The sequence below is a fragment of the Symphalangus syndactylus genome, chromosome 9 (assembly GCF_028878055.3).
Source record: "Symphalangus syndactylus isolate Jambi chromosome 9, NHGRI_mSymSyn1-v2.1_pri, whole genome shotgun sequence".
NCBI lineage: Eukaryota > Metazoa > Chordata > Mammalia > Primates > Hylobatidae > Symphalangus > Symphalangus syndactylus.
In genome coordinates this window covers 111,373,819-111,398,434 of record NC_072431.2, presented here as the reverse complement: position 1 = coordinate 111,398,434, position 24,616 = coordinate 111,373,819, and the positions used below count along the sequence as shown (strand labels likewise).

Below are 24,616 nucleotides of genomic sequence, written 5' to 3'. Positions count from 1 at the left end.
CATATGGAAAGACCACTCTGTAGTTTCCTTTGTTTCCTTAGGCCTCTTTCCAATCGATAAATACAGATCCACTTCATCATTCTCAATGGTTGCATAGTACTTGATTGTTTGGATGTACTTCATTTTACTTAGCACAGTCCCCTGTTGATGGTGGCTTCTCATTTTCCAGAGCTACAAACAGCACTAGGGCGAACACTGATGCACATACATCTTGGGGTGTGACTTTGTTTTCTTAGGATGAATTCCTAGAAGTTGACTTGTGAGGTCAAAAGATAGGTCCACTTTTAAGATTTATTTTTCTATAGTCCACTCCCAGAATGGGTGTGGTAGTACCCTCGCCAGTACCAAGTCCTGTCTCTTCCAAATGTCCTGCCCACTCTCCAATCCAGGGTCTAACACGGAGTTCAGGCTCTCCTTCCTGACACCAGGGGACCCTCCTCTCCCTCAAGACATAACCTATCTAGCTGACTCCATTTTCACCCCCAGGGATAATCCAGCCCCCAGCTTGTCATTTCTTCCACTAAAAAGCCTCCAGCTCAGCCCCTAGTTTCCACCAACAGTCAGTGGGAACCAAGTCGGCACCCTGGGAGTAAGGGGCTCCTTGCTCTCAGCCCTGAGATCTTGACTGAGTCCAGGCTTCAACTTCTCCACCTAAGCCCCACCTGGCAAAAGGACGGTTGTACCTATGTCATAGCTTTGCCACACAGCCTAGACTCCTTAGGGGAGGACAGCATTTGTCTTGAGAATAGGTAGCCGCTGAAAAGCCAGTCACTGGGGGCAAGGTCCCCAGCTGGATTCAGCAACCAGGCTGAGTCCCTGTGACTGGCCAATCCTCCTCAGGTGGCACAGCCCGCGTGGCCAGCACGTCTCACGCTCAAATCTCCAGGAGGATGCTGGGGCTAACCACCATGCTCTGCCACCTCCAGAGCAGAACAGTCCGGGCGAAGCCTTCACCACAGGGAGCCTTCTTATTTTTTCATACTGTGGTAAAATACACATAACATAAAATGCATCATTTTACCTTTTTTTTTTTTTTTTTTGAGACAGTCTCACTCTGTTGCCCAGGCTGGAGTGCAGTGAGGTGCTAAGTAAATGAAATGCAACTTCCACCTCTTGGGTTCAAGCAATTCTCCTGCCTCAGCCTCCTGCGTGCCTGGGATTAAAGGCATGTGCCGCCACGCCTAGCTAATTTTTGTATTTTTAGTAGAGATGGGGTTTCACCGTGTTGGCCAGGCTGGTCTCAAACTCCTGACCTCAAGTGATCCGCCCACCTTGGCCTCCCAAAGTGCTGGGATTACTGGCGTGAGCCACTCACTGCGCCCAGCCTCTACATTTTAACCTTATTTATTTATTTATTTATTTATTTTTTTTGAGACAGAGTTTCACTCTTGTTGCCCAGGCTGGAATGCAATGGCCCAATCTCGGCTCACCACAACCTCCGCCTTCCAGGTTCAAGCGATTCTCCTGCCTCAGCCTCCCGAGTAGCTGGGATTACAGGCATGCACCACCATGCCTGGCTAATTTTGTATTTTTAGTAGAGACAGGGTTTCTCCGTGTTGGTCAGGCTGGTCTCGAACTCCCAACCTCAGGTGATCCTCCTGCCTCAGCCTCCCAAAGTGCTAGGATTACAGACATGAGCCACCATGCCGGCCCATTTTAACCATTTTTAAATGGGAACAGGTAGCAACTGAAAAGCCAGTCATCGGGGGCAGAGTGCCAATGTAAAGTTCTGTGGCATTAAGTACATTCATATTGTTGCACTACCACCATCCATTTCCAGAACTTTTTCATCTTCGCCAACTGAAACTCTGTACTCATTAAACAATAACTCCCCATTCCCCTTCCCTCCCCCTGCCCCTGACAACCACCATTCTGCCTTCTGTCTCTGTGAATTTGACTATTTTAGCTAACTCGTCTAAGTGCAATCATATGATATTTGTCCTTTTGTGACTGACTTATTTCGGTTAGCATCGTATCTTCAAGATTCATCCGAGTTGTAGTCTATGTCAGAATTTCCTCCCCTTTTAAGGCTGACCGATATTCCATTGTATGTATATACCGCCTTTTGTTTATCCATCAATGGACTCGTAGGTTTTTTTTTTTTTTTTTGGCTACTGTGAATAATAGTGCTAGAATTAGTATCTGCTCAGGCTCCTGTTTTTATTTCTTTTGGGTATATAGCTAAAAATGGACTTGTTGGATTCTATGGTAATTCCATGTTTAATTTTTAGAGGAATTTCCATACCATTTTCCATAGGGGTTCCACCATTTTACAATCCTACCAGCAAGGCACAAGTATTCCAATTTCTTCTTTTTTTCTTTTACCCTGAATCAACAATGGCTAACATTCCAATTTCTGCATATCTTTGCCAACACTTATTTTGTGTTTCTGGTTTTTAAAATAATAACCATCCAAATGAGCGTATCTCTTTGTGGTTTTTATTTGCATTTCCACTGGGAGCCTTCTTAAGGTCAGGAAATCCTAGATCCCTTTGTCAAAGGACAGATGGCCCAGCTGAAAGGAATCTGGGGAGGGAGTTGGCTTCTACACTCCTCTTAACCCCATCTCTTACTCCTGGGAGCTGAGCAGAGGCACAGCTGCCCTGTCCGCATCCCTGTGCTTCTCCCTCAGGCCCCTGTGTATTCTTGACCCTGCTGAGCTTGGTAGGGAATGATCAGGACGCCTGAGTTTTGCAAAGTTAAGGAGGAGCAGGTGAGAGGAAGGATGGAAACAAAGAAGCACTTTTGAGGGACAACAATGGAGCGTGGATGGCATTGGGCAGAAGAGGGAGATGTCTCCAACACCATACCAGCCCTCCCTCACCAGGTAGAACTTTAACAGCTTACCCCATGATGCTCCAGAAAGCCCTGGGAGGGAGGGAGGGAGGGAGGAGAGCAGGAAGGGGTGATCCTGCTGTTTTTACAAATGATGACCCAGAAATAAATGGACTTCCCTCAAGAAGACAGAGGTTAGTCACAGGGCAAGAGGAAAAGTCAACAGCAGGGCACTTCCTACTGGAGGAAGGGCAGACCTGTGGGGAGACCAAGCGTGGATTCTGAGAGCAAGTCATAAAACAAAAGAGCAGAGACACAGAGAGGGGAACCGACTTGCCCAGCATCGCACAGCAAGTGGGGAGTCAGAGACAGCCACAAGTAATGGTCATTGTATGGCTTCCTCCTGGTTTGTCTTTCCAGGCTCCCTGCCTGGTGACCTGGCACTCACTCTCCCCAAATACACCGTGACATCATTGTGCCCTGTCTCTACTCTTGGTGACCCTGGCACACATCTCGCTGCAGGGCAAATGTCCTTGGGGTGCCATGTTCCTCTGGTTTCCAGTCTATTGACCCTATCACTCATAACAACCTCCTCTGCACCTGGGGTTCCTCTGCCTCACACCCTGGGTACAGGTCCTGAAGCCCAGAAAAAGGCAGTAGCCACGTTCCCTGCCTGGGGACACTGCCAAAGACGGAAATGAGGCTTGCCTGCCATGACTGGCTCAGCCAGACAAACCTCATTTCCTTTCTGACATGGTAAGAAGTTCCAGTTCTAAGAAGAAACCAGCCCTTAGGAATGTCTGAAATCCCATCTCCTGGAAGAAACAACAGGGAAGGAGCCTGGATACGTGGCAGAAACTTGGTAACCCTCAGAATGTGGTCAATGTGATCATCCTCATTCCCTCCCCTCTCCCCCCACCACCCCCACACAGCTGGCCTCAGTCGAGAGCAGCAAACATGTCTCGCCCAGGGAGGCACCACTCATTCACCCCCAGGGGCAGCCGCCTCCTTGGGCCCCTTGTCTCTGCCTCCAAAGAACAGCCATAGGCCAGTGATTTGGCACCTGGGCCACATTCTGCCATGGAAAAGAGGTGGTATGTGGGGGATCTGGTGATTACTCTCATGATTATGGGGCTCTGCTTGGCTCAGACTTGGTTCTTCTGGGTCCTGTGTGAGACTAGAAACAGAGCATTTCTCGAGGAAATGGTTGAGCCTAGGATCCTGTCCTTGGCCCTCTTCCTCCTACCTCCCTCCCTGGTCCCTTGGAGCCCATGGGGAGGGGGTTCAGCCTCTCTCCCTCCCCAAGGCTGCCATCCTAAACACCTTCACTCAGGTGGGGCGTGGAAGGGGGAGGGAAACACTGTTGGTGAGGTCCTGGGTGTCTCCAGAATAGCAGCAGTCACTCGCCCTGAGGTTTACTCACCCAGCTGCCATATAGCAAAGTTTAAGATGTTGTGCCCTAGAAGAGGAAAAGGGAAGATCCCCAGCACCTGAGTGTGTGCTATGTATATCTGTGCAATATGTCTGTATATGTCAACACATATGCCCACGTGCATTTCAATTAAACAAGCATAACACTGGTCGTGCCTATTATGAGCCAGGCATGTTCTAAGTGCTTCATAAGTATGGTATTAACTCACTTAATCTTCATAACAGCCCTATGAAATAGGTTCTAACTCCCATTACACAGAACCAGAAACTGAGGCAGGATTGCTTAAGCCCAGGAGTTTGAATCCAGCCTGGGCAACATAGTGAGATCCCTGTCTCTAAAAAACAAACAAATAATAGAAAAACTAGGGGCCAGGTGCAGTGGCTCACACCTGCAATCCCAGCACTTTGGGAGACTGAGGCAAGAGGATTGCTTGAAGCCGAGAGTTTGAGACCAGCCTGGTCAACATATTGAAACTGTCTCTAAAAAAAAAAAAAAAAAAAAAAAATTCTGAAAGGCATTTTGTGAGAAACTGAGGCACAGAGAGGCCAAGTCATTTGCTCATGGTCACAGAATAAGAGGCAGTGGCAGGATTTGAATCCAGGTATTCTGACCTCTCATAGGCACGTCAGGTGTGTTATGCATGTTAGTGTGTAGGCATGTGTGGAGGTGTGTGGGTAGATGCATGTGTCTGGGTGGATGTGTGCGTCTCTGTGTGTCTGTGTAGATATGTGTCTCAGTGAAGTGGAGCACACCAGTGAAAGGGTGAACTTAACCTTTCACTGTGTGCTCCACTTCACTCAGACCTTACAGCTTGCAAAGTCCTGTGTGGCACTGTGATATAATAAAAATATATATTTGGCCTCTGCGCTGGGTTCCTGGTACAGAGCCCCTAAAACTCTTATAATTTCCTGAGCAATAGGGTGCTAGGACAATCTTTTGTTCTAATACTTGGTGCTTGACCCTGGTTCCTGACAGAGCTTCTAATCCCTTGGAATTTCCCGGGTGACAGGAACGTCTTTTGTTTTAATGAAATGATTCTCAGTGAACTCCTGGATGGGGACTGGTCACCAGAAAGACCAAGCCATGATGAGAAGGTTGGCACTTTCAGTCCCACTCCCATCCTTCAGGAAGGGGAGAGGGGCTGAAGGTTTAGCTGACTGGCAATGGCCGATGATATAATCTATCAGGCCTATGTGATGAAACTTCCATAAAAACCAGAAGGACAGGGTCAGATGAGCTTCCAGATAGCTGAACACGTGGAGGTGTCTGGAGGGTGGAGCCCCGGAGAGGGCATGGAAGCTTCTCTCCCCCTCCCCTATGCCTTGCCCTATGCATCTCTCCATCCAGTTCTTCATCGGTATCCTTTCTAATATCACTTATAATAAGACCAGTAAATGTTAAGTGTTACACTGAGTTCTGTAAGCTGTCCTAGCAAATTAAACCCAAGAAGAGGCTCATGGGAACCCCAATTTATAGCTGGTTGGTCAGAAGTATAGGTCACAACTATAGCTGGGTGAGTAGTATAAGCCTGCAGCTCAGCTACTTCTACTTGGTAAGTTGTGGTGGGAGGATTGCGTGAGCCCAGGAGTTTGAGGCCAGCCTGGGTGACACAGCAAGGCCCTGTATCCAAAAAACATTTTTTTAAAGCATAGGTCACAACCAACTACTTGTGACTGGCATCTGCAGTGGAGGCAGTCTTGTGAGACTGAGCCCTCAACCTGTGGGATCCGATGCTATCTCCAGGCAGACAGTGTCAGAATTGAGTTAAATTGTAGGACACCTAGCTAGTGTCCACTGGAAAACTGTTTGTTGGTGGGGAGAAATCCCCACATATCTGGGGCAGAACTGAAGTGTTGTGAGTGGTGGTGTGTGAGAAGGAAAGAAACAGGTTTTTGTTTTTTTTTTTTAATTTTGTCAGACCCTCTAAGGCAGCATTTTGTCCAAAGGACCAGAGTTGTCCTGTTTGAAGGCCAGATCTGAACCCCAGGCCACCTTTGCACAGGCCTGAGATCACCAGAGATCCCTCCAGCAGTGACATGGATAGATGGAGACAGCCAGATGGCCCTGGAGTGGCTACAAGAGGCTGCCCTTTCTGCTCCTGTTTCCTAGCTGATGCCCCACATTCACAGCTTTGTCCTGGCAGGGCCTGCAGCTCCCTGCCAGGGGTGGCTCTCCTGCTCACTGGTTTCCTGCGGCCCTTCTTCAGGAGTGCCAATTCAATCCAACCAGCCTGACCCAGGGCCACCAAGGAGGAGGCACCTGGGTAACAACTAAGACCCTTTAGAGCTTATGGTTACATTTCCTGAGACTGACAAGAAACCTCATTTTGGATAATTCCCTTCAAGTTACACTGTGAGCACCTGGTGCAAATGGCCCTGAGATCTACATCTGAACGATCCTGGTATCTGTTGAAAATAGCAGGATGTGGCCCAAGAACTGCTAGGGGAAAAAATTCTACTTTGAAATGGCACTAGCTACTATGTAGTGAGTACTTGTGAGGCATTAGTCATTGTTTTAGATATATCGCCACTTTTAAGCCTCAAAAAAGTCCCTGTGTGTTATTATTCCCATTTTACAGATAAGAGAATGAAGTTCAGATGGGGAAATGTCTGATTCCAGTGAGGCATGTGTATTTGTGTGGGTCACAGACCAGGGAATGACCCTGTCCCCACCCCATCCCACAGCCATGACACCCCTTACACCTGGCAAACAGAAACCACCTGCAGTTACAAAGATAGGGTCATTTATTCACGTTATATTATTGAATTTTAAAGGCAAAAATACAGTTCTGTTTTGAACACCAAGGTCAGACACAGCCCCCTACACAATGGTAAATACACACACTTGCATACACAGGAAATCAAAATACACAGCACAACGGTTTCTGGGACATGACAGCCGTCATCCTAGCTATGCAGAGCCCCCGCCCCTGGCAGTCAGCGGAGACCCTGTCTGGGCTGAAGGCCAGCACAGCATCTCCTCTACCCTCCTGTGCCACCTCTGCCCTCTCCGATCTTTCCTGAAGGCCGGTTCACACAGGGTCACCAGCAATAGGATACACAGAAACAGAGAAGGGCATGGCACATGACAATTTCACGGTCATAACTCTCAGGAGAAGGAAATGCTCCCTGAACCCCCAGCCCTGGAATCCCCAGTAAGGAAACAGGACCCGCGGCATCTCACGGACCAGGCAAACATCCAAGCCTAACTGTGCCCTGGCTGTGCCTTGGGCCCAGGTGAGCCCATGAGAGCACTACGTCAGCAAATGGGGGAAACAGTATTTCCCTTGGTTCTAAGAATGAACCATATACTTGACATGAATGAGAAGGTAACAAAAAAAAAAGAAAAGGTAGAGTTTGGTTTTAAGAGTAAAATAACACAGAAGTTACCACTCAGAGCATTTGTCTGATTTCTTTAAAGGCACTTTGGAAAAGTCAGGATCTGCGGACAGAAAGAGAGGCCTTCATTCTTTTTATTTCCCAAAACTCCCTCTCAATGCAGTCATTTCTAGTTTTAATAATATCCTTGGTATAGAGTGGGGAACTGACAGAGAAATACTTTTTGCATAGTCCAGCTGCTTCTGCAATGGAAAATAATTTTTAACCAATACAAAGGCTTCTGGAAAAAGAACCAAGTTAGCATCTGAGATGCGCAAAGCAGTAAAGGCACAGCTAAGACTGGGCCCAGGCACCAGCTCGGCCTCCACACTGAGGGCTGGTACCCAGGAGGGCAGTGGTTTGGGGCCCGCCATGAGCACAAGGCTAAACCCTGGGATTAGGCAGCTGAGTCCCGGAACCTGAGCCCAGGCTGGACCTGCCAAAGGCGCTCAGTGGTAGGAAGTGCGTTGTGCCATCTCATCCCAGGCGGCTCAATAGCTCCCAACAGAGGTGGGTTTGTGACAGACAGCCCTGTGGGTGGGAGCCTCAACTGGGGTGGGAGCACCTGTGAAAACCTGAGGTGGAACAGGAGGCTTTAGGCACCGAAGTTCTTGGGAGGGTGTCGGGGTGTGGGTTCGGCTGAACTTCTTTCTAGATCACTAATTAAAAGGCACATTCATGCTGGGGAATGGATAGTCTGTTTGACCCTGAGTGCCACAGTCAAGTTTTAGGGGACAGGCAAGAGGCAAAGGAACAAAAAGGGAGAGGAAGGAAGGAATGAGAAAGGCAGGGGAAAAGAGGAAGGAGGAAGAAGGAGAACTGGTAACATAGGGTGGGCCAGGGAGTATGGCTAGCAGACCCTCTGAGGGAGGCGGCCCGCACCAGAACAGAGGCTCCCTCTGCCTGGGGAGGTGCAAAGGGCTGGTGAACAACCTGACTGCTGTTATTTACAACCCCCTAGCCTAGGGGCCTGAGGGGTCAGTCTAAGGAGGCTGAGGCTCCCTCCGCCCTGCCCACCTGGGGAGGGTTGGGGAAGTGGGGAGTTCTGCACAGTAGGTGCAGAGGCTTCTGTCTCCCAGGTATCCTCCCCGAGGTCTGGCAGGATAATGCTGACAGGGAGGCCTTACCTGCCAAGGGGCCAGAGGGTGATTTTGCTCTTGAGAAAACCTGGCCTGCCAGCTAAATCATAGGCCTATTTGTGGCCACTACAGCATGTATTTATTTTTTTCCCTAAAAAATGCTCAATACCCCTCCCCATATTTAAAACACCACAATAAAAATACATAGGAAATTCAAGTTTACACAGCATGCCAAGAAAAATAAATTGTCATGACTTAACATTAAACAGCTATGCAAATTTGGATCAACATAAAATCAAGCTAGAGCATAATTAGAACTCGATCTGTTCTTTAAAAAACTACAAACTACTATTTAAAAAAAAAAAACAACAACCTTACATTCAGAAATCAGACAATCTGGAGATAGGCCACTGAATGTGAGAACACCCAAGGCTTTTGCTCTGATGCTAGAGTTGCCCTGGAATCCACACATTAGTAGGACAAAAGGTCCAGGGCTCAAGTTTTAAAATGCTTTTGCTAAGAAAAGACATATGCACAGTGATTGTAGTAGTTGCATACCACTGAAAGAAGGGGGTGGGGGGAGGACGTAACATTAAGAATGGTTGAAATTTTGTGTTTTTCTGTTAAATTACAACTACCAAAAAGATCACACCAATCCAATTTTAGCAGCACTCTCCAAATTTTCACGAATAAGAAAACCATAATTTAAAGAAAAATTCTAACCTATTTCACAACAATTTAGCAATTCTATCACCAGGAATGTGTTCCACGGCCACCAAATTTTGGGATGTGTACAGTTCTGACTCTGGGGTGACACTGCGAACACATCAAGAAACCCGCAAAGGCATAAACACCTTGCAGAGCTAAGAAGTCACATGCCGAGCCAAGTTGGGGGCAAGATATCCCACTCGTCCTAGTCATCTGGAAAGCCATCTGAATGATGAGCGAAGGGGACCTGTCACTCAGACTGGTAAAAATGAGAGGGACCAGCCCAGCAGATTGACAGAGACACACAGCAGAGGTCCCTGGCTAATTTCAGGTCTTTTATCCGTGTACCAAAACGCTAGCTCGGTGTCCCGATGTCCACTGTGATTTGGGTATACAATGGGTATCTCTGTATGTCCAGCACCTGGTAGGTGAGTGAGTTCAAACCATCAGAGAGCATTGTCTCCTTTGTGTGCGCAATTCGGTCAAACCTACAAGGAAAAGAGCACAAGGAGATTGTCTTAAAACAAAAATCTTAACAAGAAATCATTACACGTACTTCCTCCTCCCTCTCCACTGTAACCTGACCACCTCAATTTCCCTCTAGGCCCAGAGCCCTCTGCAGAGCCTCGGACCTGCAGCCTACCTCATCCTAAAGGGGGAAGGAGTATGAATAAACAAAGAATGCACCTCTGAGGATTGGGTTCATTTTTCTTGTCTCTTGAGTGGCGGATCATGCGACACCTCCCGACCACAGCATTTGGGCGAGATATAGACATGCCTCTGAAAACTAATCTGCAAAGAGTAAAGGGAAACTCATTATCACAGAGCTGCCATACACTTGGCCTGAGAGCCCCGGCTGCAAGACTGTTGCTCCATCCACCATCATCCTTGCTGTTCTCACTCAGCCCACAACCCAGCATCATGCCAGAACTCAGCCCAGCATGACCCTGGTTAAAACTCACATTCCTACTCCATGTCCTTTTACAACTGGTACTGCAGTTTGTGGTGCTGACTATCATGTGCCAGACACTGGGGGCGTCTGCCCCACAGAATATACAGTGTGAATGCTTCAAACGTAGGGCCTTCAGGGGCAGGATGGAGGTGAGAAGAGGAAGATGAGGTTGGAGACACAGAGGAAGAAGCACAGAGTTTGTAACCTCTGCTGGAGCAAGCCTAGGCAGAGCCTAGTTGAGGATGAACAGGTATCTGCCAGAGCATTTTGGGCAGCCAGGATGGCACAGGCAAAGGTATGGAAGTGAGAGCAAGCCTAGTGCCCTCAGGGAGCAACATAAGCTCCTGGGGACTGGTGACAAGGGTCTGGGATAGGACGTGGCAGGTGATGGGCTGAAAACGGCAAGGCTAAGTCACAGAGGCCTTCTCAGAGCATCCCACAAACGGTTGCCAGTATCTGAAAGGGGCCTAATATACAGTATTTCCAAAATGCTTTTAGCTTTTATACTGTCTGGAAAGTAGTATAAGAATGGAGGGCTTCAGAACATGTGGGAAAAGGCAGAAAAAAACAAATGGAGGGCTGAGAACAAGACTAGAGGCAGCCAGAACAGGGTGGAGGATTCTGTGTTGGTCCAAGGAAAAAGAATGAGGACCAAAATGAAAGCCTGGAGAGCAGGATAGAGCAAAGTTAGTTAAGAGGCAGAACTGGCTGATCCCAGACCACTTAAACATTCCTGGCCTTGCCTGGCACACGGTAAGTGGTGCATAGTAAGTGTTAGGTCCTTTATCTTTCAAGAAAGTTGCTCCACACACCACCCATCCCTCTAGTGCCACCGCCTTAGCATGGGACTAGATGCCTGCGGATGCTCCCTCTCTCCGCAGCTGTTCTGACCATTCAGACCTGTGGTGTCCTGTCAGCCCTGCACACTGTCGTATTGGCCCAGAGTGTCTGCCCAGGAGTGCCTCTATGGAAGCAGGCTTGCTTCTGTCTGGACCCTATGTCCAGGTTTCCAGTGTCCTGGGCCTGCCTGGCACAGTGCTCTGCATGCAGCAGATGTTCAATATGCACACACTTGATAGCCCACCTACATACTAAAACTGGAGTTTTCTTCAAGGCTTATATTGAAGACTCGGGTCTCTGTTAAATTTGCACACAATGGTAACTTGAATGACTTGGGTGTTGCTCTGACAGACACCTTCTGTTAACTGGTACTGCAATTCAGAAAGGCTGCACCAGGTTGTATTCCGATATTAAACTCAGTAATCAGTTCAGACTGGCTCCTGGAGGGAGAAGGTGCTCATCAGTGGCTGGTGGGGTTGAAGCCTCTACGGCCAGAAGACTGAGCAGAATGTTCTTTCAAATGCTACTGATAGATGTTTTTTTACCACTGTAAATGACAAGCCACATCATAAAGATTTACCAGCTTAAAAAGAGCCCCAGGATGTGGATGGGACAGAACTGACCATGCCATAATGGTTGCTGGGGCCGGATAGGTCCTCAAAGGTTTATTATACTACAGTATCTCTTTTGTATATGTGAAAAATACTCCAAAATAAAAATGTAACACAAAGCTTCTGTGAAGACAGTTAGGATTCTGCTCAAGGAAACTTGTTTCACAGTGAAAGGGACCATAATGAAATGAGGGATTTTTACAAAGGACATTGGTTTACTCCTTGAGTACAAAACGGCATGTGGCAAGTCAAAGTAAACTTGCCCTGTCACTTGGTTCCCATTTGACATTTTTCCAGGCCGATACAAAAATCTCAGAAACTCATTTTCCTACAGATCCCTTTTAGCACCTACAGGACCTGTAGGAAGCCACACCTAAGAATGTGGGCTGACTAGGGGTGCATCCCATCTGAGGGTCAGTCCTTGGGGAACAGCCAAGCATTGGTTAAAAAACTGGAAGTGAAGGTTGACAGAGGAGAAAGATATCTAAGTTATGACCATTACCTGTTAAAAATGTCATCATCTTCTCCTCCCCAGCCCCAATAATTATTAGGAAATCCATTGATGGTTAGAAACTGTTGTTTACTTAGAGCAGAGACACCTCCAAAATACTGAACATAAGGTAGGCTGGAGGAAAAACATACACACAGAAGGAGCAGTGGTTAGTTAAGTTCTGACATCCCCAAAATAAAGCTTGCTGAGAACATAAACACTTTTAAAGTTATTCTTTTTGCTTCTCTAGAGTTTTTATTTTATTTTATTTTTGAGACGGAGTCTTGCTCTGTTGCCAGGCTGGAGTGCAGGGGCGCGATCTAGGCTCACTGCAACTTCCACCTCCCGGGTTCAAGCGATTCTCCTGCCTCAGCCTCCTGAGGAGCTGGGACTACAGGTGCCTGCCACCACGCCCAGCTAATTTTTAGTAGAGACAGAGTTTCACCATGTTGGTCAGGATGGTCTTGATCTCTTAACCTCGTGATCCACCTGCCTTGGCCTCCCAAAGTGCTGGGATTACAGTTGTGAGACACCAAGCCGGGTCTTTTTTTTTTTTTTGAAAGGGAGTCTCGCTCTGTAGCCGAGGCTGGAGTACAATGGCGTGATCTCGGCTCACTGCAACTTCCACCTCCCAGGTTTTCAAGCAATTCTCCTGTCTCAGCCTCCCAACTAGCTGGGACTACAGGTGTGCACCACCACGCCTGGCTAATTTTTGTATTTTTAGTACAGATGGGGTTTCACCGTATTGGTCAGGCTGGTCTCGAACTCCTGACCTCAGGTGATCCACCCACCTTAGCCTCCCAAAGTGCTGGGATCACAGGCAAGAGCCACCATGTCTAGCCTCTCTAGAGCTTTTTTGATGGTGGGTGGGGTGGGAGGGAGCAGTTACGAGAGTTTTGTCTGTTTTGCTTTTGTATCAGGGCTCAGATGACCTTAGACACAGATACCAAAAGTATGATCTTCCTCTTTCCACAACACAGCGCTGTTTCTGTGGTTATGTAGAAAGCCAGTCAGTGACAAGAGAAGGCCTAAGTCCAGTTCTTCTTGAGTGGCTCAGGAATCTGCTTCCTCTGTGCTCTGTTCCTGCACATGAAGTCCTTATCCAGGAGCTCCTGGAATCTGAGATTGTTTTAGAGCCTCTCTGTACCCACCCAGTCATGACCCCCCTTCCACACCCATCCTATCGACCAATCTAGCTTTCATGCTTCCAAAGGCATACTGACTAGAATAGTGACCCTAACAGTTGAGGCAGAGTTTCTGGAAGTTTGCTAAAATAAAACTTCTTTGAAACTTCAGACTTTATCCTGGTTTAGCAAAATGTATAATGATGAACTTATGTTTTAACATATTTTCAAGTAGTAGAGCATCTGGGCTCTCATCCTTCCAAAACTTTTTGTATTTTAATATTTCAGTGGTTATGAATTGTGAACTCCTAAGGGATACAAAGTCAGCACTGATGAGAAATGTCAAGAATCAGGACATGCCCCAAAGCCTTCCTGTGGGTTCTCTAAAGGCTGTGGTTTTGTGTGACTCTGAGTGCAGCTCCAAACCACACCCAGCTCTTTCTGGAATCCAAAAAGACCAAACCCATCACATAAATTAAGGAAAACTCTAACTCAGACTTTGAGGGGGAAGTCAGCCAAACCATACATAACATATGAAAATAAAGATGCAATTATTATTTTCAAATATATTCAGGAATTCTGACTGCAAGGATCCTCAAGCAAAGGTCCCCAGGGGGTCTGCTTTAATGAACCTATTCGTAATGAGGTGTCATCACTTAGGTGCCGAGTCATCCACCTTTGGCACACCTCATACTACTGTCCACATTATTAATGTGAGGGTTTGAACCAAAGGTGGCCAGGCCAATAAGATTTTTTGATAATCAGTGCTTTTACAGAAATGGATTCTTAGCTATTTCAGGGGGAAGTACATGCCAAGCTGACATGATTTGGTTTTGCTGTCTCTGCTGCTTTCTCTTCCCTATGTGCCCCAAGCCCAAACCTGCCAGGCTCCTTGTGAAACAAACACGGTGCTGTGGCAAAGAATTAGGGCATCACGGGCCCCTTCCTTGTTCACCACTGTGCTTCAAGGGAGGAATCAAGAGGGGTCAGGGTATAAACCTGTGTGTTTCAAGAGAAGAAGATACACACACGGAGAGGGAGGAAGGGTGAAAGCGGGGATGGAAGGGTATAGAAGGATTTCTGGAGAATCTAAAAGTAAGGTTACATTCAAATTTTCCTCCCTTTAAGACAAGAAGTTAGGATCTTTGATCTGGGAGAAGGACTTCATACATTCCTATATTCCCATCACAGCTCTCATGCTCCCAGCAAAGGAGGACAGGAAGAAATGATGAGAATAAAATGAGTCTGACAGAAAGCTGTTGCATCTCAGCAGGTGCAGTAGTTCATGCCTGTCATCCCAGCACTTTGGGAGGTCAAAGCAGGAGGATTGCTTGAGCCCCCAGGAGTGCAAGACCAGCCTGGGTAACATAGTGAGACATCTCTAAAAAAAATTTTTTTTTTTTAATCAGCCAGGGGTGCTGGCCCACACCTGTGGTCCCAGCTACTAGGAAAGCTGAAGTGAGAGGATCACTTGAGCCAGGGAGTTTAAGGCTATAGTGAGCCATGATCACGCCACTGCACTCCAGCCTGGGTGACAAGCAAGACTCTGTCTCAAAAAAAAAAATAAAAGAAAAAGAAAAAAAGTTGTATCTAAAATAAAGGGTCTGCTGTCTACATGAGCCAACCACATTGTACTAGTCAGCGTAAACCAGGGGTACCCAACATAGAGGGTACCTGCAGCACAGCTCCTGGATCTTCAAATTCACTTAAAGCAAGGAAGGAAAGGGTTTTGTTATTCAACTGATAGGTTTTTTTTTTTTCTTCTCTGAGACAGAGTCTTGCTCCGTTGCCCAGGTTGGAGTTCAATGGCACGATCTCAACTCACTGCAACCTCTGCCTCCCGGGTTCAAGCAATTCTCCTGCCTCAGCTTCCCAAGTAGCTGGGATTACAGGCACCTGCCACCACACCTGGCTAATTTTTGTATTTTTAGTAAAGACAGGGTTTCACCATGCTGGCCAGGCTGGTCTCGAACTCCTGACCTCAGGTGATCTGCCTGCCTCAGCCTCCCAAAGTGCTGGGATTACAGGTGTGAGCCACTGCGCCTGGCCACTGACAGGTAATTTAAAACACTTTTATGTTAATATAAACACGGAATTAGGAAACAATATACAAGTTTATTTATATATTTATTTTTAAGACAAAACAATGGACTATAAGGCCATTTTCCACCAATGACAATATGCTTTGGATAATACCCTAGTCAGGCATCTGAGCTGGCCTCTTCACTAGGGGCATTTTGGTGGAAACATTTGGGCTTTGTATTTAAGCAGAAGTTTGTGCCCTGCTGGAAAACAGAATCACGTTCCTTCTTATAGGGCCAAGGGCGGGAGCAGTGGTTCACACCTGTAATCCCAACGCTTTGGAAGGCTGAGGTGGGAGGATCACTTGAGTCCAAGAGTTCAAGCCCAGCTTGGGCAACATAGCCAGACCTCATCTCCACTAAAAATAAAAAATTAGCGGAACATGCTGGCTCATGCCTGTAGTCCCAACTACTCAGGAGGCTGAGGCTGCAGGATGGATTGAGCCCAGGCAGTCAAGGCTGCAGTGAGCCATGATTGTGTCACTGCACTCCAGCCTGGGTGACAGAGCAAGACCCTGTCTCAAAAACAAAACAAAACAGGCCAAGGCACATCTGCTGAGGTATACAAGCTAAATAATTCAGTGGGGAAAAACTATTCCAATTTACTTTCCAAAACTTGTGGGGCAAGAGAAAGAAAAAAGCAAGAAAATACAGTATTGTTTGGAGCTTAAAGATGAGAGCCCCTCCCAAATGCTAAAAACTGTTCTTAGGCCAGGCATGGTGCCACATGCCTATAATCCAGCACTTCGAGAGGCCAAGGCAGATGGATTGCTTGAGCTCAGGAGTTCGAGACCAGACTGGGCAATATAGCAAAACCCCATCTCTACAAAATATACAAAAATTAGCTGGGCATGGTGGCAAGTGTTTGTAGTCCCAGCTACTCGGGAGGCTGAGGTGACAGGATGGCTTGAACCCGGGAGGCAGAGGTTGCAGTGAGCCAAGATCATGCCACTGCATTCCAGCCTGGGGTGACAGAGCCAGACCCTGTCTCAAAAAAAAAAAGAGAGACAGAAAATTTGTTCTTGTCTGGATGTGCAAAGACTACAGGCATTTCTGGTCTCTTCTTTCCATCTCAACTAATACAAAGCACCCATTTCTCAGAGGAGGCATTCTGCTCCAGAGCTTAAAGAGGCACTCCTGGGCTGCCAGGACTGCATTTCCTAGTCAACACGTGAGAGAGAAACATGTTTACCACAGACTCCGACTGAGTATCTCTTACCTGAATCCAAACTTATCCATTGCAACGGAAATGTGCCGTGGCTGTGAAAAGCACCTGTACGCATTATGGTCATTCATTGGAATGAGGTCCACATCACTAAACACAAAGCAGGTGTAGTCATAGTCCTTCAAGGCTTCTTGAAAGCCAACATTGAGGAGCTTAGCACGATTGAACATAGTGTCTCCCGCCTGGTGCAGAAACAAAAACAGTGATATCAAATGCCTTAAAGCCTTTGGGCCAAACACTCACAGGGACTGGTGACTTGTCCACTATACATGGTCACTAGGAAACTCTTGGGCCTCACTTTTCTGCCCTCACTCTACAATCAACACAGAGTACCAAAACCTCTGAGTCAGCAACTCCCCTCTAGGAATATATTCTGCAGAAGGACTTGCATGTGTGTGAATGACTATGAACAGCATTGTCACTGTGGAATGCTCATCATAACAAAAGACTGCAAAAAAACAGAATCAGTAGGGAACTCGTTCAATAAATCATAGTACATCCATACAATGGAGTGGAACTGTTAAAAAGAGGCAGCTCTAAAAGGAAAGGTGAAAAAGGCATTTAAACACATACATCATTTATTTATACACACTATAAATAAACTCCAGGAAAGGTATCCAGGAAACTGGTGACATTAGTTGGGTACCTATGGGACTTTTCACTTCTACCTTCCTTATATGGTTGACAGAGGTTTGATGACCACATTGTGTGCCTTCCATCTACCTGTCAAGCACAAACCTAGGCACCCGAGAAATACAGCAAACCCAACTCAACCTCTGCCCTCACAGTGCTCACCATGGAGGGTAGGAGGCCATGCCATACACACCAGGATAGAAGCAAGGTGCGCAGGACAGAAGGACACCTGCTTCAGGGTGCCAACCACGAGGTCCCCAGGCACCAAGTGTGCTGGTGCAAAGGGACTGCATATTTTTATTTTTATTTTTTATTTTTGAGATGGAGTCTTGCTTTGTCACTGAGGCTGGAATATAATGGTATGATCTTGGGTCACTGCAACCTCCGCCCCCAGGATTCAAGCAATTCTCCTGCCTTAGCCTCCTGAGTAGCTGGGATTACAGGCACGTGCCACCATGCCCGGCTTTTTTTTTTTTTTTTTTTTTTTTTTGAGACGGAGTCTCGCTCTGTCGCCCAGGCTGGAGTGCAGTGGCGCGATCTCGGCTCACTGCAAGCTCCGCCTCCCGGGTTCACGCCATTCTCCTGCCTCAGCCTCTCCGAGTAGCTGGGACTACAGGCGCCCGCCACCGCGCCCGGCTAATTTTTTGTATTTTTAGTAGAGACGGGGTTTCACCGTGGTCTCGATCTCCTGACCTCGTGATCCGCCCGCCTCGGCCTCCCAAAGTGCTGGGATTACAAGCGTGAGCCACCGCGCCCGGCCTTTTTTTTTTTTAAATTTTCAGTAGAGATGGGGTTTCACGTTGGCCAGGCTGGTTTCAAATTCCTGACCGCAAGTGATCCGCCTGCCTCAGCCTCCCAAAGTGCTGGGATTACATGTATGTTTTATTTGTTTTCTTTCAGTAAGAATGTAAGCTCAATGAAGGTTAGGATGTTTTGTTTTTTTATTCACCCAGTTCCTTGAATACTGCTTCTCACACAATAAGAGCTCAATAAATAGTTGCTGGTTGGCTGAATGAATGAATGAATGAATGGGGTTCAACATACAATGGCAGATGGTAATCCCTTCTGGGAAGCTCAACCAAAGAACCCTGTGAGGGGTCACCACAGGGATCACATTGTGGGGTAGAGTTGGGAATCTGGTCTTATCAATTCCCATGGCCCCACGTTAGTAAGGACAGACCTAGCACTGATATTACCACTCCTCACTCTCAGCAGTTCACAAAGCCGCCTGCACACATGCTGTCATCCTAACTGGAATCCTCACAACACCAACATGAGGAAACGAACTAAGGCCCAATACTTTGGAATCCTCATTCAATGCTCTTTCCCATCTCTCTTGGGATCAACACAATCAGAGCCCTCTACTTTGGGGAAAAAGTGTGTCATAGGGGCTTGCGATTGGTACACAATCTCAAAAGCGGGATGCTCAAAGTCTTCTCTCCATGCCCTCAAAAGATGACCTGGGCTGGGCATGGTGGCTCACACCTGTAATCCTAACACTTGGGAGGCCAAGGTGGGCAGATCACTTGAGTCTAGGAGCTCGAGACCAGCCTGAGCAACATGGTGAGACTCTGCCTCTACAAAAAATTACAAAAATTAGCCAGGCATGCTGGTGCACACCCGTAGTCCCTAGTACTCTGGAGGCTGAGGTAGGAGGCTCACCTGATCCCAGGGAGGTTGAGGTTGCAGGGAGCCATGACGGCACCACTGCACTCCAGCCTGGGCGGCAGAGTGAGACCCCCATCTCAAAAACAACAACAACAACAACAACAAAAAACAAAATAAAACCAAGACCTGGAAACTGGCACTCCAAAAGGCTGCCTGTGTGGGTACAGAATGCACAGATGTGCCACAGCCACCCAGCCTCAGGTGGGGAACTCGGGGAAGCAAACCACTTAGAGAAAGAGAGGCACCAGGAAGAGAATCAAGGGAACATTTTACACACAAGAGCTCCTTTTTTAAAGCCCCTGACAAAGTTTTCTAACCCCACGTGGTGAGTGAAGGAGCCCAAAGGCACACTGTGTTTTTTGGCTGTCCCACAGGCTGAGGTGATTTGGAATTCTTCGTTCAGCTAATTCTGTGTAAGTCATGGGTTCAAAGAGATTCAAAGTTTAGGCTGGGCGTGGTGGCTCACGCCTGTAATCCCAGCACTTAGGGAGGCCGAGGCGGGCAGATCACTTGAGGTCAGGAGTTCGAGACCAGCCTGGCCAACATGGTGAAACACCATCTCTACTAAAAATAAAAAAAAAACTGCCAGGCACAGTGGCTCACGTATGTAATCCCAGCACTTTGGAAGACCAAGGTGGTGGATCACCTCAGGTCAGGAGTTTGAGACCAGCCTGGCCAACATGGCGAAATCCCGTCTCTACTAAAAATACAAAAATTAGCTGGGCGTGGTGGCGGGTGCCTGGAATCCCAGCTACTCAGGAGGCTGAGGCAGGAGAATCACTTGAAGCCGGGAGGTGGAGGTTGCGGTGAGCCGAGATTGCGCCACTGCACTCCAGACTGGGCAACAGAGCAAGACACTGTCTCAAAAACAAAAAAAAAAGTTCAAAGTTTAAAAATTGCATATGAAAATTATGACGTCGTTGGATTATAATATAGTGTGAATATTCACTGGTGGGGATACTGTACACAAGGCATGGATAAGTGTTTCAAATGGCATTTCATTTAATCATCTTGACAATCTTGTAACAACCCTCACCCCAACCCAGACTTACACTGTCAAACACAATTCAGCCCCATGGAGCACTTTCCAACAAGCAAAGGGAGGTATACCAACAGAGCCTTTCTACATCTGTGCACTAGACCCCCAGGGCTGCCCAGCCCAGGACAATGCTCCCTTCTCTTGGTACACTCCCCAACAACTGGGGCAGAGGGCTCTTTGAGGCCATGTCTCTACCATAGGACTGGGCCTACTGGCCTTGGCTGTTTGATCTAAGCAGAGGCCTGAGACTGAACTAAGCATTTTTCCTCTCCCAGGAATTGGAATTTTGGAACCATGAATGAGCACCTCTAGAGCCAAGGCCCATGAACAATGGCACCCTGGAGGAGAAGCCCAAGAAGCAGAGCTGGTTCCAGCCCCTTTCACTGCAGGGGGTGCCACGGCCCTTTCAACGCAGTGAGATGCCCCAGTGTCCGGCCCAGACTTAAAACTGGTCAGGCAGTTTTCCAAAATAACCTGAACTATATATCCCTCCCTTTCTCCCTCATCCCAGCCTGGCCTCATCTGTGGGATGCAGTGAGACGGAAGGGCATGGTGCACTTTAGCAGGTGCTATCACCTATCAGGGCCGTGGGAACACCAGGCCAGCAGAATGGTGGAGGAGAAAAGTGTCCTCCCCCAGAATGACAAAAAAGTCAAGCATTTTCTAGGCTTCTTTGGGTGAAATGCTGTAACACCGGGGCACACACCTTCTTTGATAAGAAAGACAGGCCCTGGCAAGCTCACCAAGCCCCACCACTCACAAGAGGTGGGAAGATGCCCAGCTTCACTCCTGCCCTCCTCACTGAGCACACTCATCCGATGCTTCTGCCACTCCATTTGCTCAAGTAAACATCGATCAAGCACCAAATACACCACGGTGACAGACACATGCATTTTTAATCCCAGGAATGCTGGCTTCTTTACTTATTAGCTATGTGACTTGGGGCACATCACACCTCCATGCCTCAGTTTCCTCTTTTGTGTTATGGGGAGAGCATGTGCATTGTATTGAACGGGACAACATTGTCTACCAACATAAGATTAGGTCCACTCTTTAAAAGCTGGGTTTTTCAGAATTAAGAAGACCGAGCCCGGGGAGGCTGAGGTTGCAGTGAGCCATGACAGGACCACCGCACTCCAGCCTGGGTGACAGAGACCCCACCTCAAAAATGGGGCCCCACTGCCTGACAGCAAATGTTGGCTACTATCATTACAGAAAGAGGCTTTCCCATCCATCTTGAACAGCCAGACCATTCCAAATGTCTCTTAGATATGTTACCTGGAGACTCTGCCTTCTGTAGTGTTTGCTTCAAAATTCCTCCCAAATCCTGCTTCTCTGATGAAGGGGAAATTACTAAAAACATTTAAGGCTCAAGGGAATTAGCCTGTGGCTTACATGATTAGAGTTTCTCACAGCAGAAGAGAGTCAGGGGGACCTCTGGAAGCCTGTGAAATGCGTAGGAAGTCACGCTTGGTGAAGAGAAGCCAGCATGCTGGGTGCAGGTGTCCCTTTCAAAGACCCAGCTTTTAAAGGGTGGGCCTAATCTTATGTTGGTAGACAAGAGTTACAGTTATCCCTTCCTTCTAGGTCAACTGCCTGCTTTTAGAGGGAGAAGACAGGCCCCCTAAAGAAAGGCCAGAAAACATATAAAATCCCCAAATGATTGGGCAGAGACTGCTACAGGACGGGGACTGGAGACAGCAGACAGAATCGACCAGACATAGACTCTGGAGGTGGTGCTGAGAGAGAAGGCATCTGTAGGAGCAGAGGAAAGCATGCATGGTGAGAGCATTTGTAAAGGCGGTAAGCAAAAGAGACCAGTCAAGGAACTACAAGAAATTCCGAATGAGTGAAGCCAGAATGAAACATGAAGGCAGAGATGAGCCAAATCACAGAGGCTGGGGAGAAGGGTTAGGTGCTTGTTAAGATATTTAAGCTTTATCTTTATTTAGGCCACAGGGAGCCTTAAACCATGGTTTGTATGTCAAGGAGGGATTTGTGCCCCAGTCCAACTGAAGGCAAGGAGACCAGTTAGGAAGCTGTTGTATGATTCCTATGAGGCAACAACTGTGGGTAAGCAGACAGTGCCTCCCCCAAGGGCTAAAGGCAGGGGCTCCACTTCCACTTCCACGCCTCACCTGCTTCCTGTGTATGTGCACTACACTTGCAGGCAGCCTTTGTAGGGGCGGGGCGAGAGGTTCAGGACAGGTGCTAGAATCTGGTCTAATCCCCAAGAAAATCCTAACTGTGGTTAAGGAAGGCAAGCGTGGCCTTCCCCTGATTGCAACAGGGGACAGATGACCAACTACAGAAAGCCACGGGCCACTCTTGTCCAAGTCCCAACAGTTTCTGGAAGAACTGTTCTGTCCAATCACCCTGGCTTCCTTGGATGTCAGGTCCATGTGTGTATATCAGCAGACACATCCCTTATCCATAATGGCTTAAGGAACAACTGTGCCCAGCCTCTCCTGCACCAAAAGACACAGCAGCAACATGGCTGGAACCATCAACCCAAAGCCAAGACCCGCAATGAGTCAGAATTTCTACGTGATAAGAGAGACACTGTTGCTCCCATACACATGCCCTGGCTCATCACAGAGCCACACCCCTCCCCACCACGCAAGAACGCAGCACTAAGCTCTCAACACGACAGATCCGGGGGCAGGTCTGCAGCCAGTGGCAATGTTTGCTGAAACACCCTCTGTATGCTTTTCTGTGCCCACTGAGACAGTAAGAGGAAGGAACTAGGCCGAGTCGGTTGCATGAAACAGTAACAGATCAGCGGCAGCAGCAGCTCTGACTGGGCATTCCTATAGGCCTAAGTGTGGATCCTGGAACACAGTGGACAGGCTGGGAGGTGATCCCCAGAGAATTACTGGAAAGAGCCTGGGATTATACAAATGCTGAGTTTGTGGAGGGCTAATAATATCTACTCAGCCATGAGTTCACAGCAGTCGGGCTCTAGTTTTGCTTTTGTTGTTGTTGTTTTTTTGCAGGGGAGACAGGGTCTCGCCACGTTGCCTAGCCTGGCCTTGAGCTCCTGGGCTCCAGCAATCTTCTCACCTCAGCCTCTTGAGAAGCTGGGACTGTCAGCACACGCCACCACGCCCAGGTGGGCTCTAGTTGTTAACCATAACAATATGGTAGCTCAGAGCTCTCAACAAAACTTGGATCTGAGATTTAAACTCTTCACCCCAGTGAGTGAGAGAGATGGACCTTCAAGGGTTAGGGACCAGGCTATGGGAGTGGTTCTTGGTCAACCAAAGTCACCACTCTCAAGAGTGAGCATACCCTTGACCCCTGCCACACAGGAACACAGACTGGACTGAGGCTATAAAGTTGCTTTCAGAGAGAACTAAGCTCCTTGAAGAGCCCAACAGGGATTCTGGGTGAAGTGAGCACAGAAGAGACAGTTTTGTTTTTTCTGTTTTTTTGTTTTGTTTTGTTTTGTTTTTAAAATGGAGTCTCGCTCTGTCACCCAGGCTGGAGTGCAGTGGCGCGATCTCAGCTCACTGCAAGCTCCGCCTCCCGGGTTCATGCCATTCTCCTGCCTCAGCCTCCCAAGTAGCTGGGACTTTTCAAGTGCCCGCCACCACACCCAGCTAATTTTTTGTATTTTTAGTAGAGACGGGGTTTCACTGTGTTAGCCAGGATGGTCTCGATCTGCTGACCTAGTGATCCGCCCACCTCAGCCTCCCAAAGTACTGGGATTACAGGTGTGAGCCACCACGCCCAGCCAGAGGAGACAATTTTAAATCCAGCTCCAAGGAGCCAGCATAGGATGCCTGCCTCTCCCAGGGCCCGACACACTGAAAAGTGGAGACGTGGCTTTCTACAGATACATCAAGACAGTGGTGCTAAGCACGTTCAGGATGTTTAAGATACAAGTTGGAGAAAAATACTTAAGAAAAGCTTGTCTTTCAGAAAGCAATTTGGCCATCTGTATTAAGAACTATAAAAATGTGTAAACCATATCTGAACCCATAATCCCACATCTGAAAATCTAGCCTGGGAAAATGATCCTAAATGTGGAACAAACCAACATAGAATAAACTTCAGACTCCAAGATGTTCATTATGGTATTATTTACACTCACGGAAAATTGGACATTATCTAAAGGACGTCTAAGAGAGAAAAGACAAGTTAATCATGATGGAATTCTACGATCAACTACTATGAAGGTATGGAAAGTGATGATGATGCAGACTATGAAATAACATGGTTAGATGCTGATGATAAAGAATTTAAGGAAAAAGCAGGATACAAAAGTTTATACACACACAGCATGAGCTCAACTGTGGTTTAATTTAAAAGAAGTTAAACTCTCAGACCCTGTACGACGGGCTGGCTTCCAGCAACCTCAGCATTTCCGAGAGCTCACAGAGGCCCTGGTCTTGCCTAGGAGACCCCAGGGCCTGAGGACGGCACACTCATGGGATTATTTACATAGCCTCCCCCTGACCAGCAGGGCCCTGGCTCTGGGTTGATTTGAGGACATGTGAACATTACCAGGGAGGTGGTGGCAGCGGTGGTGGCAGCAGCAGTGGCAGCAGTAGTTAGGTCGGCATTCCTCTCTCTCTCT

The 24,616-nt window shown here is 47.7% G+C and overlaps 1 protein-coding gene across 5 annotated transcripts in view; it reads right to left on the bottom strand.

The window, feature by feature from the left end:
• Window positions 1–273: 273 nt before the first annotated feature.
• Window positions 274–24,616, bottom strand: part of B4GALT1 (beta-1,4-galactosyltransferase 1) — a 64,356-nt gene continuing 40,013 nt past the window's right edge. The window contains exons 3-6 of one of the 5 annotated variants that reach the window (XM_055293986.2): window positions 16,689–16,876; window positions 12,277–12,399; window positions 10,059–10,163; window positions 6,934–9,859 (exon numbers count right to left, since the gene is read on the bottom strand). In XM_055293986.2, the coding sequence (XP_055149961.1) occupies window positions 9,727–9,859; window positions 10,059–10,163; window positions 12,277–12,399; window positions 16,689–16,876 (549 nt within the window). In that variant the 3' untranslated portion in view covers window positions 6,934–9,726. Of the gene's footprint in view, window positions 982–6,933; window positions 9,860–10,058; window positions 10,164–12,276; window positions 12,400–16,688; window positions 16,877–24,543 lie in introns of those variants that run through there. The other 4 variants (XM_055293987.2, XM_063609057.1, XM_063609055.1 and 1 more) reach the window with 4 other exon arrangements.